The sequence below is a fragment of the Rhinolophus hipposideros genome (genome assembly GCF_964194185.1).
Source record: "Rhinolophus hipposideros genome assembly, chromosome: 1".
NCBI classification, from domain to species: Eukaryota; Metazoa; Chordata; class Mammalia; order Chiroptera; family Rhinolophidae; genus Rhinolophus; species Rhinolophus hipposideros.
Genome location: NC_138047.1, coordinates 44928052 through 44948037, shown reverse-complemented (window position 1 = coordinate 44948037; position 19986 = coordinate 44928052). Strand labels below are relative to the sequence as shown.

Here is a 19986-nt window from a genome sequence, read left to right as displayed (position 1 = left end):
GAACCGAAACAATAAAATACAGACGGGGAAGAAGTTAAGACTTAGAAAAGACTAATGTTAGTGATTCAGGAAAAAATAGGTACAAGACACTCCAAGAAGATGACCTGACTAAATTGTTTACAATCACTGATTCTTCTTATTTGTTTTTCTATCGGCATCTTTTAAAAAAGACATACCATTTGTTTGATTCACTGTAAGATTCTCCTAAAACTCTCATTGTTCAATTATGTAGCTTATTTAATGACTCTTAAAATGTGTGCGAAAGTTATTGTGAGCTTACTGTGTATATTTTGAATGACACTTCTCTTGTGTGATACAAAGAACTTTGTTGAATGTTTGTCTATATTACCTCTAACATGCATAATTACCATTAATATCAATATGTTTTCTTACATATTTTAATTTTTTCTATATTTCTATTTTTCTATATTTTTTCCATGAAAAAAGTATCAGCTTAGAAATCAATATCACCATGGAAACAAATGGAAGTTTGAATCTTAAATTCAAAGTAAAAATGGATATTAGTGAATTGTATAACAAACAGAACCTAACATTACATGTTTATTTGTTCAGTTGTTCAATTACAACACTTTCAAACATCAATAATGATTCCTAAATCTGAAGTTTATCTCCTAATAATAGGAATCTTTTAACAAGTATATTAAGTATAAGGATTTTCTTTTATAACACAGGTAATTTAAACAACTTCTTAACTTATTGCTTAGATTAGAGCCTCATTCTAAACAGTGGGTAGCATTTTAATGGCACAAACTAGTTTATGCCATAAAGCTTCATTATATATTTGGAAAAATAAAAGTTTGTAGTGATTCATCTGTTTTAAGAAAGAATATAAACCCCTTCAAAGTAAGTAGCAAAAGAAATGAAAAAAAAAAAGGTCCCCGGCCCTTGAAGCACTTACTTTGACTATGTGGTATTATGTTACTGATAAAAATTATGAGTTAAATATTAGACAAGATTGAATAACTCATAAAAATATAAAGGAAAAAATCTATGGAGAGAACTATAGCTGGATCTTTAAGAATAAGTATTAATGACAGACTCAAGTCTTGGCTCCACCATTTTCTAGTTATCCTACATTTTACATGAGATATTTACTTATCCAACGGAGCCTCATTTTTCTCTTCAGTAAAATGGTGATACAGCTAACAGGGAAGATATTAGAATTAAATAAAATAATGTATATAAACATTTAACCCATGTAGTAAACGACATGTAACGTCAATAAATGATAGCTATCATAAATAAGTGATTCTTTTTCAGCATTGGAAAATTCGGCCTATTTTATTCTGGAGACAAGAAAAAGAGCTTAGTGTTGATCAAAATCAGAACTTGCTGCAGATCAAGGAAGGTCTCTAAGGTAAGATCCAGAAAAATTTAGTAACTGACCTGAGCTAAAGGACCCAGGCTTTTTGTTAAGTAACCACACTGTAATCCAATCCTAGGTTTCCTGATCTCTGGTCATCTTTCTACTAAATCTACCTTTTTAACTGAGCCCCTATAGTTTATTTAATGCTTTATATTTTCTTAAGGGTTGTTTTCTTTAAAATAAAGTGAAATTTACTGAAGGAATTCCCAATTATGCATTATACTTTCACTTGCGACATGCTAACCATAATTTAAACACAATCATGCTACACCGTATAAACTAAACTGGTATATAAACTGTCAAGTGATTGCACCTAAGTTTATAATTCTTATTTAATGAAAACCATCAGATAAAGATTTTAATATAAGAGGAACACACTTCTAAGGCAATCAGTAAATATGCAGGATTATCAGAAATGTGTAAATATAAGTTATTCAGGAATCAGATTGTCCATATCTGGACATTTATAAGAGACAGGAAATCTGTAGTTAACCATAACCCTTTTATGCAAAAATGAATGAGCACATTCTTACTTATTGAAATAACATAAGTAGATAATATTTCAGAATGAGTTTGGTGGAAGATTTTGGAGGAGATATCCACAAAGAAATTCTGAAGAAATACAGAAAATTGAAGAGATAGCTGTGAAATTCTCTAATTTTTAAAAATTGTGAAAAAATCAATAAGTTGACATTCCCACTTTAGCTTTTATATTTCAAAATATGATTTTAAATTTCCTAAAGCTATCTCTAAAACTTAGGTATAACTTATGGCATATTTTTATAAAATGCCTTTGGAAACAGCTAATATACATTTTTCACAAAGATCTTATTATGCAATATAAATATAATTGTCACAGTTCCAAAATGGACTTTGATTGTTATTTCTTTAAAATATTACTAATGAATGGTTAGTACAATGTTCAAATTTTCATGGAAAGGTCTTTAACATAACAATGTAAGAAACCTAACCTCAAATGACATTTCAATAAAATGTACACACGTTTTTTTATAACAAAGATAATAAAAAACTTCACTAAAACTTCACTAAACTTTCTTTAATGCAATACAATAAATAAAGCAAAAATGAAATTTTGTCTTGATTGCTTTCATTATTATTTTTAAATTTCAATTCCTTCTTGCTGGCCAAATTTCTCTGTATTCTTTGAGAATGCACACATACACCTTGTGAGTCATGTGCTGCCTCTTAAATAAGCACAAATGAGGAATAACTAGAACTCTTTGTTGGCACAGTCAAATTGCTGATTCCCAGGTACTTTGCTTCTTCTGAGATGTCAAAGGAAGTTGAAACCTGGGTTTTATTTATGGTCTCAGGTCTTTTATACCTCTGGGATCAGAGGAATATCTTATATGAGAACACAAGATTTCCTGAGTGATCTTCACCTAAGGAATCTCATGAATAATGAACTGGATAGCTCAAGTGTATTTTTATTTGAGATGGTGATTCTTCCCTTGGGTAAAAAAGTCAGAATATGTTTCCGTTTTGATTGTTTATACTTTGTTATTCCTGAAGAAAAAAATAAGTTATTGGCATATATTGTATCTGATATAAAACACACTTCTTGAGGCAATAAAAGATATATTCTGAAGAGAGCTTCAGTTCATGTCATCCTTGTATTTTCTTTTCAGTCTGCTCTTTTTTGCTAAACATATTTTTGTTCCTTGAAATGTTGACAGCACAGGAAGCTTGGATATAAATGCTTCTATCAAATACAAAATATATCAGTTTCTATACCACTCTGCATATAAGTATATTATTCACTTACACTACCTATTACTTGGTCCTGGAGAAATGTACGCATACCACTTTTCAACCTTTTTCTAAATATTTCATATTCTTACATTAAGAAAAGTTTCAGAATAGGTATTGATGTAAAGAAATATTTGGCCAAAATTAAAAGCTGCAGGATCATGTAAGCAGAATTTAATTCTTCCAATGGTGTGGAGAATTCATGATTCTAAAAAATTAAAATAACCCTGCTTTTTTAATGCAATTATGTAATTATTTTTGTTTCTATAGATAATATTTTGTCAATGCATGCAAAACAAAGCTTAATATCTTTTCTTTTTAAAAAAAGACCATAGGAATATACATACTGTAAGGGACACATTCATACTGCACTTCAAGGTATTTGTAGGTTCCCGGACATGGGTCTGGAAAAACATCAGGACCTGCCACCACTGCACACTGGGTCCTGTTATTGCACCTGAAGGCAAAAGAAAAGAAAAGAAAAAGAAGTTTATGCAAAGTTAAATCATTATTCATATCAATACTAAGTTTATTTTAGTCCCTGTTATACAGATTTAAATAAGGTTTTGGTCAACTTCCGATTCTAGACTTATTAAGGAAATTCTGTAGTATACTTTAAAATAAACTACACATCAAAATCAATTCATTCAGTTTACTCGTATTAAGAGATTTAATATTTGATTGAACACAGGATGATTTTGAGTTAGAAGTTAAACACTAACTGGTCCATAGTATATTGCCAATGTGAAGACAGTTAAGAATCATTTGATAGGAAAGACTCACTCCCATTATGAAATCAAATTAAAAAAACATATAACCACAGTTTTATTAGACAGTTTTAAATTAAATTCACTGATTATCATAACATTCATTTTACAGTGAAAAATACAGTGCTGAAAAGCTTTTAGTCAAATCTAAAAAAAGTAGTAGAAAGTTAAATATTTAAATATTAAAATATATCTAAATTTTAATTAATATAACTTAGTAAAATAAGATCCATAAATAAAACCATTTTTAAGAATTATCATGTTTATGTTCAATCAAATAATGACACTACACTTACAGACTGCTGTTCAAAAATGCCAATATTCTGTAATTTAAAATAACTTTAAATCTCCAAAGTGAATGATCGAACACCACTATTCAAAGAGAAATACAGACTAGGCAATTTTTTTGGCAATAGAGTTAAACAGAACTGGGCTACCATGATTTAATCATGGGTAAATATACATGTAATAAAATACATTCTTACTTTGAAAAACACACTCATTTCATAGTAGCCTCGATATGGTTAATTTTACTAAGACACTTTCTAGATTCACTAATTAGTAGACATTTCCTATAAAAAACATGTTTTTTTCCATGCAAAATACTGGCACGAAGAGTATAGGATAAGACACTCCAGTTAGGTTCTGTTTATGTTCTTGTTTTTTCATCTCAGAAATATTTATGGCTCAGGGCTAAATTTTTCTGTTACTTTCTTAAAGAAATACTCCATTATCTTATAAAACCTATACCTCTGAGCCTTGCTAGGATACTGGCGACACAGGGAATATTTGGGGCAGAACTCATTTTGATTTAAAGTAAAAATACTTTGTGTTTATTCAAGGCTACCATTTGTCAGGCTTAATAAGGATTTTATTTAGTCCCTAAATTAAAATTGATATTTTGGTGAATGTCTTAAGCTGAAAAATACATTGTGTTATTAATGAAAGATTAATAAAAGCCAATATTCCCTACTTGTCAGACAATTTAGCATAATGGTTAATCCTGACGGTCAACATGTTCTGAAGTTCTCTTGTGTTAGATTTAATGCCTTATTGGACAACCATGTAATAACATAATATAAGTACATCTGTCTTCACACATGCACTGCAAATTGGGAGCTTGATGTTTTTGTGTTCTCAAACTTTTAAAAATAGCAGTTCCCCATTACATAGAAAACCCATCTAAAGATGCTCTTCCAAATTAAAAGATGTCTTTTGCAGTCAAAGCAATATAATTATCACATCATACCTTAAAAAAATAAACTCATAAATCTATCTTAGGATGTTATACAATGAGCAGCTATGTAAACTCAGGCATTTCCAAAATTGTTACAGAAAAAATAGCTATTGTCAGGAACGCATTTGAAGTAGAAACAATAAAAAATGAAGGGAATATACGCAATAAAATTTGATGATATGTAAATATTCTCTAAGTATAATATTATTGTACATCTCCAGTTCTTGGCTTACTTTTGTTTTACTTACTATTATGAATTATTTTTCTTATTATTACAGATATTCTGTAAATATAATATGATTGTTGATCTCCAGTTCTTGGCCTACTTTTAATTTACTTACTATTATGAAACTTTTGTTCTTATTACTACAGATGTACTAATAAAATTTGTTTATAAGCTGTGTCGATTTTTGTAATTTTCAGAAATATATATTTACAAATCTTTTATTATTTAAAAAATCAATTTATTATTAACAAATCAGATTAATATTCAGTTACATGTAGGGCATAAAAGTTAAAGTTTACAATCATGGAAGTGTGGGTTTTACAGAAAGTTGTCTTGAATAAACAGAATTGCAAATGATTGTATTTATATAGACTAGCTTAAAATATATAATATAGACACTATACATATCCATCCATCTAATTATCTATATATGTGCATTGACCTATTTATATATTATTTAATATTTTAAAATACTAATTATTTATTCATATTTAAGAAAATTGAAACAAGTAACCATTTGTTATAAATATTAAACAAAATTGTGAACCCCAAATATCTCAATGTTAACCAGAGTTAAGTCAAAAAAGCCTTCTAATCGATGGATAGTGTATAAGAAGAGGTATAAGAACCAAAACATGCTGTACCAATAACATACTGCAGTCATTGTGATCACCATTTTGTAGAAAACAATGATGTTTTATAACATTCATTTTTCAAAATAATTAAGTATTCTATTACCATATCTATATCTAACACTTTTAATGAATTAATATTCTTAAAAATCAAAGAAGAAAGGTAGATAATCTCTGGTATATTATTTCTGTATGATGCAGTATAATGTGACTGTTTAAAGACTTGCTAACTATATTTTGAAAACAGGAGTTTAAAGCTCTGTCTTATTTTTTTGTGATTTCTGTTACTGTGTACCAAAATAAAATTAACTTTAATATTAAACACTACTGAACAATTTACACATGCAAGAGTATTATTACAGTTATATCAAAATTGTCTAAAGTAAATTGATTCTAAAGTAATACAGACGATAAAAGCAAAATAAAATAATTGAATGTTCTAATTGATTTTCCATTATTTACTATTAATATAAATATAAATTAAAAGTGATTTCCAGTATCCCTGATATTAAAGATATTTTTGAAATGCGCCATAAAGGATGAGAAAAGTGCAATTATATGGTCAAATAAATCCTAATCCACTAATAGTCACAGAGAAAATATCATAATCATATAAAAGTATTAGGGCTTATTTACAGTACTAAAAGTTTTAATATTTTTTCATCAGAAACTATATGCGATAAAAAACTTCGACCTCAACAATTGAGAATTTACAATTAAAGTATAAACAGGTGACACTGAAAATACCAGCCAGAAACGTCAAATAAATCACTTGGAGCTTCAGTTTTCACATACATTATATGTGAGCCAGGTATTTTACTACCTCACAAAATGGTGTGCTTATAAAACTGCATTACAAAAATTATAAAGCCATACATATACACAAACATACACACACACATATGTATATATGTATGCCCAACGTACACATTTTGCTGTTAAGAGTTATCAGCATTATTATCATTATTAACATTACTCATCTGTTTCAGGATGGGTTAAGAACACTTCATTCCAGATAGAGTGAATCTTTTGAGAGAAACTTACAATACAGAAGAAGTGACAAAGGAAAGCACATGCATTCTTTTGATTGAGAGTAGAAACAGGAAAAAACCCACAAACATTCACATTAAAAGTAAACAAACAAACAAAAACATATGTAAGCCAAGTAATCAGCTATATGCAAACTACTTTACCTGGGCTACTTCAAGGTAAGTCCACGATTTATAGCCCTGTATTTGTATAACCCATAAAACTTAGAAAACACGTTTGCATAAGGTATAATACCTGTTACTTCTTTTTTGAGATGAATATTACTTCTCTCAATTTCACAGGGGAGGGAAAAGGTGTGGAGAAGTTAAATAACTTTTCACTATCAGAAATCAAATGATAGTCACTGGGCTCCAGAAAAGTGACCTGAAAACCACAACAGGAATGTCTTGTCAGAGCGTGAGTCATTCATTTTATGGTCACTCTGGAAAACTGACTTAATTCACTGTGATAGATTCAAGGAGTACTGTGATGATTTGATGAAGTAAAGACAACCTGTGAAATGTCTAAGTAACCCAGGACTCGGTCATGGTGTGGATCAGGCATTCCAAGGAAGTTCTGCATTTAAAGGAGCACTACATAACCAGGCCCTCTCAGTCCCAATTGGTATGCAGCAACTGGTAAGATCGATCTCTGAACATAAGGTAGAAGGAGTAATAGGATGAATGAATATTTATTTATATGTAAACTGTTCCAAAAAATGCCATTTTCAATCAATCCACATATAAACTTCCCACTTAAGTATACTTGCCATCTATTGATGAAGTTTATTTAATAGATGTTATATAATATGTTGAATGCTATTGTAATTAGCAGTAATTTTAAAGCAACATGATTTAACTTAAAAAGATGTGGCTTGATGACTGCCAGGGAAAATACATATAATCACAGGGTTAGTAATCAGATACAGAATCATTTGTTGCTAACTAATTCCTTCAAGTATGATTTATAGCAGTATAAAAGCAAGATTAATGACATACAATAATGAAAAGTTCATCTCTGGGCAAAAAAGTTGCTGGGGTTTACGTGCATAGCAACTATTCAGATAAGTTATTATTTTAAAAATAAGTTAATTGGCCTCTTTATTGCTAAATTCAATAAAGTGATGTTTGCTTTAACTTCCATTACCCAGATAAAAATTAGCAGCCCATATCTCGTGTTTCTTTATATTTACAGATGAAGCATATAAAAATGAGCCTTAAATATAATTGTATTTTAAAATATTCTCACATAATAGGCATATAAGTATGGTATAGGTTGGTTCTACAGCTCTAGTTATCTCATATGGTGTATATATAAAATACTGTTGTATTTATATACTGGGAGTGTAATCCTCAGGAGTTCTCCATTAACAAACTCCTCAAACATATATTCTTATTACACTCTAAAACCGGTGTGTATAAATGAGCCATTCCTGTGATTGTTAAAGAAACTCCTCAATTGAAGTTTCAGCTATGTAAATATGTAAAACTGCATTCAAAATCACTGGATTGACAAGATATGGTAGCATGAGAAAAGGTGCTTTGTGAGTGTCTTTTTCATTAGCAACATTAGTCATGTGAATTTACATTAGCAATTAACTGACATTTATATAAAAGCATGTATGATGAAAAAACACATGCACATAGAATGTATATGTGAAAAAACACATGTATACAACTCACAGCATCTAACATGACAAATCAGCATTTGAATCATGTAAAAATAAGGCAGTATGCTCTAAGAAAAAAATGTTTTAAAGCTATCTGTTAATGCAAAAGAAAAAAAAAAGAAGACACCACATTCACAAAATGTTGATGATTAAAATTTGAAAATAGGTAATCAGGATAACTAGGAGTTTTTCACTCTTAGGTCAGAATGAAGCAATACAAGAAAACATAAATTAATGTGTGAATAACAACAGCATTTTGCTTAGTGTCAATCAAAGAACAATTCTCTTTTTTGCCTCAAGACAATACACGACTTTCCTGTTTTCCACTGCCCATCACTCTGAGACCTGCTGCATTCATTTTGGACTTAAAAACTTGGTAAGAATGAATCAACTATCTCATGGTAGAATACGAATATATATGTCATAAAAGAATATAGATTTCAAATGGTAAGAACACAAAGTGGTCAGAGAAAAATGAATCCATTATCATCATGAAAAATAAATTTTAAGAAAATCTCATTCTTATATTGTAACTATGACCTAGAAAAATGTTTGCCAATGTCATCCACTTACAATTTAAGTGGCAATTTAAGAAAAGTAAAGAAAGTGATAAGACCGCACAATTTGGTGTTTTTTTATTTTTGAGAAAACTGGTCCTAAATCATAAACTAAAATCATCACAGATTCTTACATTATGACAATGCATGTAAACCAAGTCCTATGACTCACAAGATGCCTTTCCACAATCACCTTAAGTCTTTCATTTTCTATATTCTTTCATACATAATTTCACAAATCCCTCTACATTAGAGAAATGGAAGTTGACACAACCAACTGAAAACATGACCAACCTGATGAGTGAGGAGGACTGTAGAAACTAGAGCACTCACTGTATTAGTTTTCTTGTTGTTTCCGGGACAAAATATCACACATTTTATGGCTTAAAACAATGCAAATGTATTTTCTTACATGTTTGGAATTGGAAGTCTGAAATGAGTTTCATATGTCTGCAACCAAGGTGTTGGAAGAGTTAGTCCCATAAGGAGGCTCTGAAGAGAATGTGTTTCCTTGTTTAGTTCCAGCTTCTAGAAGCTGTCCCCTCATTCTTTGGATTGTGGTGATACCAAATCACATCACCTTTGCTAACACTGATTCTGATGTGACATCACCTTCTTTCTTCTTTGACCTTCTAAAAAGGACCATTGTGATTACACTGAAAGCCCACCTCCATAGTCCAAGATCATCTGCCCATCTCAAGAGCCTTAACGTCTTCACATATGTAAAGTCCTTTAGCCATGCAAAGTGACATTCCAAGACTATGGGGATTAGGATGCCAATAACATTGGGTGGAGCATTATTCAAGCTATCACAAGCACTTAAGTAAAAAGATATATTGAAAACTGTCTCCTGAGGTGGTTACCTTGACAAAGTCTTACAGAGTAAGGTGCATTTTATTGCAGTAGAGTGTGGCTAAGGTGTTTAATATCTCCATAAAGTACAGTTTTACTTATTAAAAGGATGCATAGACCTCAACTTACATATGTTATCTTCTACTACAAATGAATGTTTTGAGTATAATTTGGCTAAAAGACATCATATGTTTGTTTTATTTGCTCACAATGGAATTCACAGTTTTATAATTTTCAATTTACAATCGTATAAAACTTAAGGGCGTATCCCAAGTTTTTTTCAAATTAATTTAATACTGAAAACATGGAAATATGTTTGAAAATGTGGTAATCTCACAAAGAAGTCCAATTTCCAAATATTTCACAATTTGTGGGTAATATTTGATAGAACAAATTACCATAATCACCAGTCAAAATACACAGGCTATTTATGGAGCCAAATCCAAAAATAAAATGATTAGCTAGGCCAGACACATGATACAATTCATAAAAGCATGCATCCAAAATAAATGGAAATATGCTTTTAAAATTAACATGTTCACAAATGTTGCTTGGAAAAGCATTTCAGCCTTCAGTTTTGTTTCCATAACTTCTAAACTGCAATCTTCCAGTAGTAGTTGAATGCTATAACAATGGCTATAATAGAATTATGAAAAACTTTTCATTTAAAAATAATTGCAATTGTATCCGTATTATTTTATCACCATCTACTTGTGGAAGCATTTCAGAGCTAAACATTCTTTACTTGCATGCACCCACATAAATTAGAGTGTGTGTCTGCATTCATTATCTGAACATGTGGAAAATAAAGGCACTGCTCATTTTCTCCTAAATAAAAAGGAGCAATATTTTATATGCATATATGTTATATGTACGCATTTTTCTTAAGAGAAGACAAATCTACTTTCCTGAGAGTTAGTTCCGATGTCGATATATGAATCTATTTTCCAGGACCATTTATTTGTTTGTTTATTTGTTTGCTTGTTTAAACCAGAGATGGACTTAATTCATTATACTTCCTAAAAGTGCTGCAAGGTGTTCTCTTTTTTCCCTCAGCTATAAAATTCTCCTATCTACATGACAAGGCTAAGATGAAGGATGTCCTACTGAGTCATTTACCTTTTTTAAAAATCTTGTCAATATGTGGTATTTACAAATCAAACTATGTATGAGAAAAACAAAAAGAAAGAAAAACAAACCTCAGAAAAGAGAATGGAAAAGAAACAGTAATTTTACTAATGTTGGCAACTGAAATCAGTTAACAACAAAGTCCATAAAGAGAACGACATGAGATGAGCTGGGAAAAAATGCCTTTGGCTTCCTCATAATTGCTTTGAATAAAGTGTGTAATGAAAACAAACTGATAAAACTGTGTGTCCACGTGAACACACAAAATATACACAACCTTTTACGTATTTAAAAAAGATACAGAAATACACAGCAGAGAGAAGGGAAGGTTTTGTCTAACTCTGTGCTTATACATAGTTGTTTTTTTTTTCTAAGAGTGCAGTAAGATTTTAAATTACCCAAAAATAATTTCAGTTGTATTCTTGCTTTGTAAATATAAAGTAACACATATGGTGCTCATGACAAACTATAAAAGAAAGCCCACACGTGCCAGTGATTGGAGATGATTCTCACAGGTTTCTCTCCTCTTAAATGCTCCTTATCCCACTTCTGGTACTGGGCTTGCTGGACTGGCTCAGTTGAATTAAGTCCATTCATGACCTTAGACAGAGACTCATCTGAAGCATATAATCTACCTGCTTTGACTAATGGCATTACCAGGAAGCAATAAATACAAGAGAAATGCAAAGACATTTCTATTTGTAACAGAATGACTTAGGCTTCCAAACAGCAAATACAAATGAAAGTGGCTTACAAATAAGAGTTGTGTCATCCCACATATGAAACATTAAAAGATGGGTTGGGTCAAGCTGGTAAATTCAGTTGGTTAACCAAGTCATGCCATGATTGGATTCCATAAAATGATCTATTCTATGGATTTTGTCGTATGGTCCTAAGATGGCCATTGAGTTTGCAGGTGTTACACAGAGAAGGGAAAATCAAGAAAATGTAAAATGTCTTGCGTCTCATTTTAAGAACAAGGATATTCTACACGTAAACCATTCAGCAGACTACCCTTAAAGACACTGGCCAAAAGGAGCCCATGCCTATGCTTATGTTAACGTGCCTATGTTAAAGCAATTACACACGGGGAATGACACCCTTGTGAGTGGTTTTTCCACTGAAGGTTCACCATCACAGGGCCAGAGCGGCACCCAATCTCCTCTGAAGAACCTGGCCCTTAAAGGAAAACAAATCAGGGTTTTGCTAGTGAGGAAGAAGGGAGCGGGGTGCAGTTAGGGGATGAGTCTACAGCAGTCAAACAACAGTACGTGGAATACCATTCCAAGTTTCCTTCTCTACTGAAAAGCACCTCATATTTAAGATATAACGTTAGCACTAGTTACCAAAAAAAAAAAAGACATGCAAAACTATTTGTTTGAAATTCAAAACACAATATTTTACTTTCATAGTATATAGTAAAAGCATTTTAATGTATAGAATCTGGTTAAACACATTAAAATACATCCTTTCTATGTGATTCTAGACAGCTTTCTATGTGATTCTAGACAGCCATTAAAAATGAAGTAACATTTTATCCACCTGAAAAATAAACACACATTAAAATTGAAAATGAAAACATTAAAACATAGTTATGTACCTGTATGCGGGCACACAGATAGAGAATAGCTATGAAGGATTTGTAGCAACACTGATTAGCATGAAAATGTATAATAGCTGTTATTTTTCCGTTCCTTAATACTTGTTCTCCATTCTTAAACAAAGTAAACATTTAATATTTCATAATCATTCTGAAGTACATTTAAAATTTAAAGAGGATGATAATTCTTTCAGGAGTATCCATATTAGCTATTTCCTGTTATGATAACCATTTAACTCTTTTTAAATTTTACATAATTGCATCTATACAATGCAGCTTTCATAGAAGTTACTTTTCTGTAAAATTCCCCAAAAGTTTCTCCTACCATGTTTCCCTGAAAATAAGACCTAGCTGGACAATCAGCTCTAATGCATCTTTTGGAGCAAAAATTAATATGAGACCCAGTCTTATTTTACTATAAGTCCAAGTCTTTAATATAATATAATATAATGTAATGTAATGTAATGTAATATAATATAATATAATATAAAATTTATATTAATTTTTGCTCCAAAAGACGCATCAGAGCTGATTGTCCAACTAGGTCTTATTTTGGGGGCAACACGGTATGTATACTACAGATCTCTCTGCCTCTAGAACATTACACTTATTTTCAGTATTGAGATGAGAAATAGCCTGTTTTATGAAGATAATGTGCAGGTGTAGTTTACGTAGGAACTCTGACACAATGGGAATCTAGCTTGCCACATGTCTATAAAGCTGGTGTGTAACATTCACAACTAGATGGCCTCTGCTATAGTTGCTAGGGATATTAAAATGATGTATTAGTTAATCCATCTTAGAATGGCTCTGATAACAACTTATGGCATCTTATAATGAGGATGACATTATCTTCAGGGAGTGTTTCACATCGATCTTTTTCAAAGTTATAATCTTTATCCCATATCTGAGATAAATATTTTCAAGTGGGACGATAATAACCCTACACAATGAGTTATCTGGGATATATTTATCTGGGACATAATGTATGTATGGCTGAGGAAGCCACCAACAATAAGGTTTGTGGTGAAAGAGAAAAGGGAACAAAAAAATCTGGTATCACAACTTGCTTTCTAAAGAGAAAAAGCAGTAGTTAGGTAAATGTAATGTATTAATTTTCTTGGTTACCATTTTAATGATTAGCATATGGCGTTTCTTCCTGCATTTAGAATGAATAGTCAGAAAGATGACATATAGATGATAGTTAGATAAATAGATACCTACCTACCTACATACATACATACCTAGATAGATATTTAATGAATAATGTATGCAATTTGAAGTTTAAGTGAAAGATCTGTTTACTACCGAACCCAAATAAGATTAAATATTTTTGTTTTATTTATTTATTTTATGACTATGAAATCACAAATATGAAATAGAAGTACGTAGTAGAATGTCTAATGTATCATTACAGAAAACTTTACAATGAAATCTTATACAATCATCACTTTGTCTTAAATTTGACATATCAATTGATATCACTATTATTCAACAAATATTACATTGTTATTTTCTTTAAAGATAGTTTCCTTTAGAAAAAAATTTTTCATAAATATATCTGATAACTCACAAACAATAAAAAAGTTTTTTTTATGAACATCTACTATGTACCTACTACTATGCACTATATTCTTCATTATTCACATATATTATTATAACACTGAGTTAAGATAATGATCTGACGTAAGGCAGTGGTTTCCAGTCTATAATGAAAAGTGATCATTTTATCCTTACCATTTTAATGATTTATATTGTATTATTGACAATAAAATTTGCACATATCTAAAGAAATATGCAACGTGTACAAAGAAAGTATTCAGGTTAGTGACAATGCTTGATATGTGAAATAATTTTGAGGTACTGAAGCAATCCATAGCCAAGAGGTTCCATACCATAATGATGTACAAAGTATCCCAGAATTAAACTTAAGAACCTTACATTTGAACCCATACTATTGTGAGAAACAAGATACATAACTTCTAAGAGCCTCAATTTCTGTTTATTTATAATCATAATCTATGAGTATTTTGTAGCTTAAAAGCAATAACATACAGGACAACACCACATATAACCCAGGAGAGTGTAAGTACTCAATAAATATTGTTACTGAACTGAAGATATGTGATAATTACTGCTAAAATATCATAAGAAGCACATTGTTTAAAAGGTAAAAACAAAACAAATGTTTCCAAAAAAAATCAAAACCAAAAAAAAAAAAACACTGACCACTTTTAAGTCTTTAACTTGTAATTCCAAGTAAAATAAAACAAACTTATAGGCAACCAAGTAAAGCTTTCTACATCTAAACCACAGTTTCACTTTAGATTAAACAGGTTTAAATGTTACTGATGAGAAAGAAGTGGCTTAGCACTTTTTTTCACTTTTCTTCCTTCGCACTGTATTGCCAACAACTAACATTATTAATATATGGTGATCTTTAATATCATTGTGCCATTACATTTTATTCATGAACAGCTGAATTAACATAATCTTGATTAAATGAAACAAAAACAGAAAACCATTTATTTGGGGAGAACTGTGTTCTGCGTTAAAACCATGCTCACCTGCAAACATAAACACTAGTTTTGGCTTTATGGGAGACCTCTCTGAAGACAGATAATGATTAAGAAACATCTGTTGATTTTTTTTTGTAGCCAAAGAAATGGCATATATGTGGGTGCACTCAAAGCAAGTAAGATTAAAATTACATGCATACTTTTAGAAAAAAAAAGTTTCTGAATCAAAAGACTATTTTCAAAGCAGTAACTGAAAACCATTCATGCTTCTGAGTTTTATGCTACTCGTATGAAACACCTATAACAGACTTTCTCTCCCTACCTCAAAAGTAATATGACGTGGGGAACATTGAGGAAAATGTATATATATATTATAATTACAAGGCTCAATAACTTCAATAAAGGTCTCATTGAAGCACACATGCACAGACAGACACACTCGTGTAAAGCCTCCTACATTTATCAAAAATATTCTATCAAGGTTTGAAATTTTAGATTCCAGCATCCATAGCATCATATCTGGCACTGGATAAGGTGTTCAATAGATTCATTCAACAATGCTCCCTGAATCATTCCTCCCTCCTTCCCAACACCCAATCAACTCCAATACCTGTGTGCGTTCCGCCTACTCTCAGATATTTTCCTAGCCAGCTTCACTACTGCTGCTTTAGTTCAGCGAATCAAATAATCCTACTTGATTTTCATGCCCCTTCATTTCCCCCAGGGTAAAAACTAAATATGACACCCCAGGCTCTTCATAAGTAGCCTCTACTTTCTGATTAAATTAAGTCTCTGGTGGGTCTAGAATGGAAAGTACAAAACATACATACCTGAAAGTGTATCTATAAGCTATAAATTCTTTCATTTATAGTTCATAGATAAGCATGAAGAAATTAAATCATTTCCCCAAGGCTGCTCTCACAATGAGGACCCTGGGAAAAGAACTAAATTCTCTCTGTTCCAGATTCAAGGCATTTCTACTTCCTTTCTCTTTTTAGTAACTGGAAAATAAAAATTAGATTATTAGGTATTATGTGGCATTATTAATCCTTGCAATCTTTTGTATCACAAGACCTGTTCTTTAAATAGTGAACAATGATTTGTTCATTTGTTTTATATGTATTAAAAGCCTACGATACTAGGAAGTCTACCCATGCTAGGAAGACAAAGACCGGACAGATTAGACATGGCACATGATTTAAAGAGCTTGAAATCTTTTAGAGGAGACAGACACATGAACAGGTTATTAATATATGATGAATGAAGCGCAAATAATATATATATCATATATATATATATATATATATACACACACACACATATATATATATATATATACACACATATATATACAAGTAATATGAAAATATACATAAAGGTCACTTACAAATTGAATTGACTCTACCCTAAATATATGTTTAAGTGCTAACCCCAAGTACCTCAGAATGTGACCTTATTTGGAATCAGTCTTGTTGCCTTGTTGCAAGTGTAATTAGGTAAAATGAGGTCAGATTGGGGTAAGGTGGAACCTTAATCAAATATGATGGGGACTCCTACACTAGCGAAATTTGAACATAGATACAGAGACACACAGTGAAAACACCTTATTATGACAGAGGCAGAGATTAGAGTAATGTGACTGTAAGTCAAAATACCAAGAACTGACCACCAGCACTAGAAGCCAGGAGGAGGCAAGGAAGGATTCCATTCAGTGTCAGAGGCAGCCTATCCCTGCAGACATCTTAGCATTTCTGGCTTTCAGAACTTTGAGAGAACACATTTGGTGTTCTAAGCCATCTAGTTTGTGGTACTTCGTTACAGCAGCCCTAGGAAACTGATAGAGACACATAACCTGGACAAAATAGGGGATATCAGAGCAGGTTTCTTGGAGGAGGTGATAGCGGAATTGAGCATTAAGAGATGAGTAGTAGGCACCTTGGTGAAATTAATGAGAGAACAGAGAAGACATTTCAGTCAGATAAAAAGAGAAAGGGAATGGAAACAGCATGGTAATGAAGAGAGCTAGAAGTCATATAGAGCTTTTGGAGTAAAAGGTACAGGCTGACAACACAGGAGGTTAGAGAGGTGAACGGAGACTCAAACACAGAGATTTTGCACAGCATATTGATAAATGATAGTTGCTACCCAATATCGATCACATCCTGTGTTTAGCACTATGCAAAGTGCTTTATGTACATAATCCTGTGCAATCTTCACAATGATCCTAATGGGGCTTTATACATGTGTACGTGAGAAAACCAAGGCTTTGAGCACTTATGTGATTTATCTAAAGGTTATCTAGCTAGCTATTAAACGAGTCTGGACTTGATCTATTTGGTTAAGTGGAACCATGGAATGTGTTCCAAGCAAGGAAGTAATGAGCTCTCATTCCTTTTGATATAGGTTCATGTGCTATTTCTCTAGAAAATGAATCTGTGGAGTACAGGTGTACGGACATAGTGTGATCTCATAATAGAGATGGAGAAAATGAGCACAATGGGGAAATATTTAAGGATGTAATATTGGAAGGTCTTGACAATTAGTTGGAATGTCAGAAATTAAGAGGGTAGACCAAGGCTGACTCTAGCTTCAGAAATCAAAAGGCTGGTGGTACAACCCACTAAGAGAACAGAAGAGGGGGCAGCAGCTACAGTGGACCTATGTAGGAAAATGACAAAGGACTGGGCCTGTGTCAATGTGTACCCAGCAGGAGCTCTGAGTAGCTGGTGGTCCTCTTGGTTCCTTGAACAAGAACTGCTCCCCTGCTGTAGGGGGCTGTACTGGGCAACAATGTGGCACCATGCAGACAGCAGCATTCTGTGAAATAAATTCCTGTCTCTTGCTCCCCAATGCTTATTGTTGTCCACAAAAAGATTAAGATATAAACCTAAATCTCAGATGTCCAAAGAAATAACCCAGTATTCATCCTTTGGCCTTCTTATAGATAGTCTGAAGTATTTTGCCATTTCCAGTGTAATACACACACATTTATACAATCAGATTTTGTTGTCACTGTTGATTGTTCTTTCTCCAAAGAAAGAGACATTTTCAAAATTAGTCAAAGACTCAAATATCTCAGAAGAGTAAAATAAAACAGGGTTTAGGTAGTCGGTTAGCTGCAGAATTAAAAAGACAACCTTGGTTCTTGGTTCTTGGTTGTAAGTGCAAACTTTTACACCACTTTTCAAAGAATTGAGTCCCCAGAGAGAACAATACTTACATGAATAAAATTCACATACTGTCAGATGTTGATTTGCCATCGGTTGGCAATATATTTTCAAACAAATGAAATTACAAATAAACATTTATTTACATAAGGCATATACAGATATATATATATATATATATATATATACATACATACATACATACATATATATGTGTGTGTGTGTATATATATATACATATATATGTGTGTATATATATATATACACATATATATATGTATACGTATATATATCTGTAGACTTACCTCTAGAGGGTTATAAAGTTTGAGTATGTTGCAGATAGGACAGACAGCCCCTAAAGGAGAGGAGGAAAGTGGTTGTTTCCTTCTGCAACATCCCCTATGGGCTATGGGTTAATTATACAGTGATACTTGTCTCAGCCTGAGGGAAAGACACTCTCCTGGCTTCACAGCTGGAAGCAAGTTACATAAAAATGATGGAAAGAAAAGGAAAGTCAAGAAGGACAGAAGCTTTCTAATCTCCTCACCAAATTGGCAGCTACAATATTTTCACACACACACACACACACACACACACACGGTAATAATAAAAGGCAGTTCATTTAGTAAGGTCATGATTCTTGGAGAACTTCATCTTCAAAAACGGTTTACTTTCCATTTCTCTCTGTATACACAGTTTTTAAAGAATAAAGTTTTATTTAAAGTAGACTCAGGTCTCATACTGTATAATACAAATTTCATTATCATTTTTACTTCAGGAAATAATAGATAATGAAATTAAATAGAATTCTAAAAAATACAAATGCGTCAACATCATTATAATATTTAATTTTTAAGTGAATAGTTATTCAACAGCACATTAACCACTTTATATATCATCTGGAAGACTTACAATTCACATTAGATAATACTGAATAAGAGAATCAAATTTAATGTAATATCATGTCATATTTATAATCATACCTAAATTTTACATTTATTTTTAGAAAATTGTTGGTACTAAGAGAAAGTTCAAACATAACTTTTTCCTTAATTATAAAGTAATATTCATTACAAAAATCTTCATTACCAGAAATATAAAAACAGAAGTTTTTTGGAAGTTTAAAATTTCTTAAATTCACTAACTACTAGGTAGGATATAAATAATATGAGGAATCAAAATGTTATCAAAATGCTACAATTATTACAGTATTTTTCCCATAGGATACTTTTCAATGTACATCATCAAAGACAAAAGTCACATTCTTTTTAGCTCAAAATGTCTCAAAGAAAGATTACTACAGGATACCTTAAGTATATGAATTAGTACATTATTGAAAAGTTTCCCTACAACAATTGTTCAGGTTAATTGAATGTTGTCCACATCTATTTCCCCACCAAGAACCCACTCCTACAAGAGCATCAGGATTTCGCTCTGAAGAATCAG

General features: G+C 31.6%; 1 protein-coding gene across 29 annotated transcripts in view; it reads right to left on the bottom strand.

Moving 5' to 3' along the window:
- The window catches only part of ADGRL3 (adhesion G protein-coupled receptor L3), a 744191-nt gene that overhangs the window by 321848 nt on the left and 402357 nt on the right, over positions 1–19986 (bottom strand). For all 29 annotated transcript variants that reach the window (XM_081060173.1, XM_081060156.1, XM_081060146.1 and 26 more), the window contains one exon: positions 3505–3614. In XM_081060173.1, the coding sequence (XP_080916299.1) occupies positions 3505–3614 (110 nt within the window). The remainder of the gene's footprint in view (positions 1–3504; positions 3615–19986) is intronic.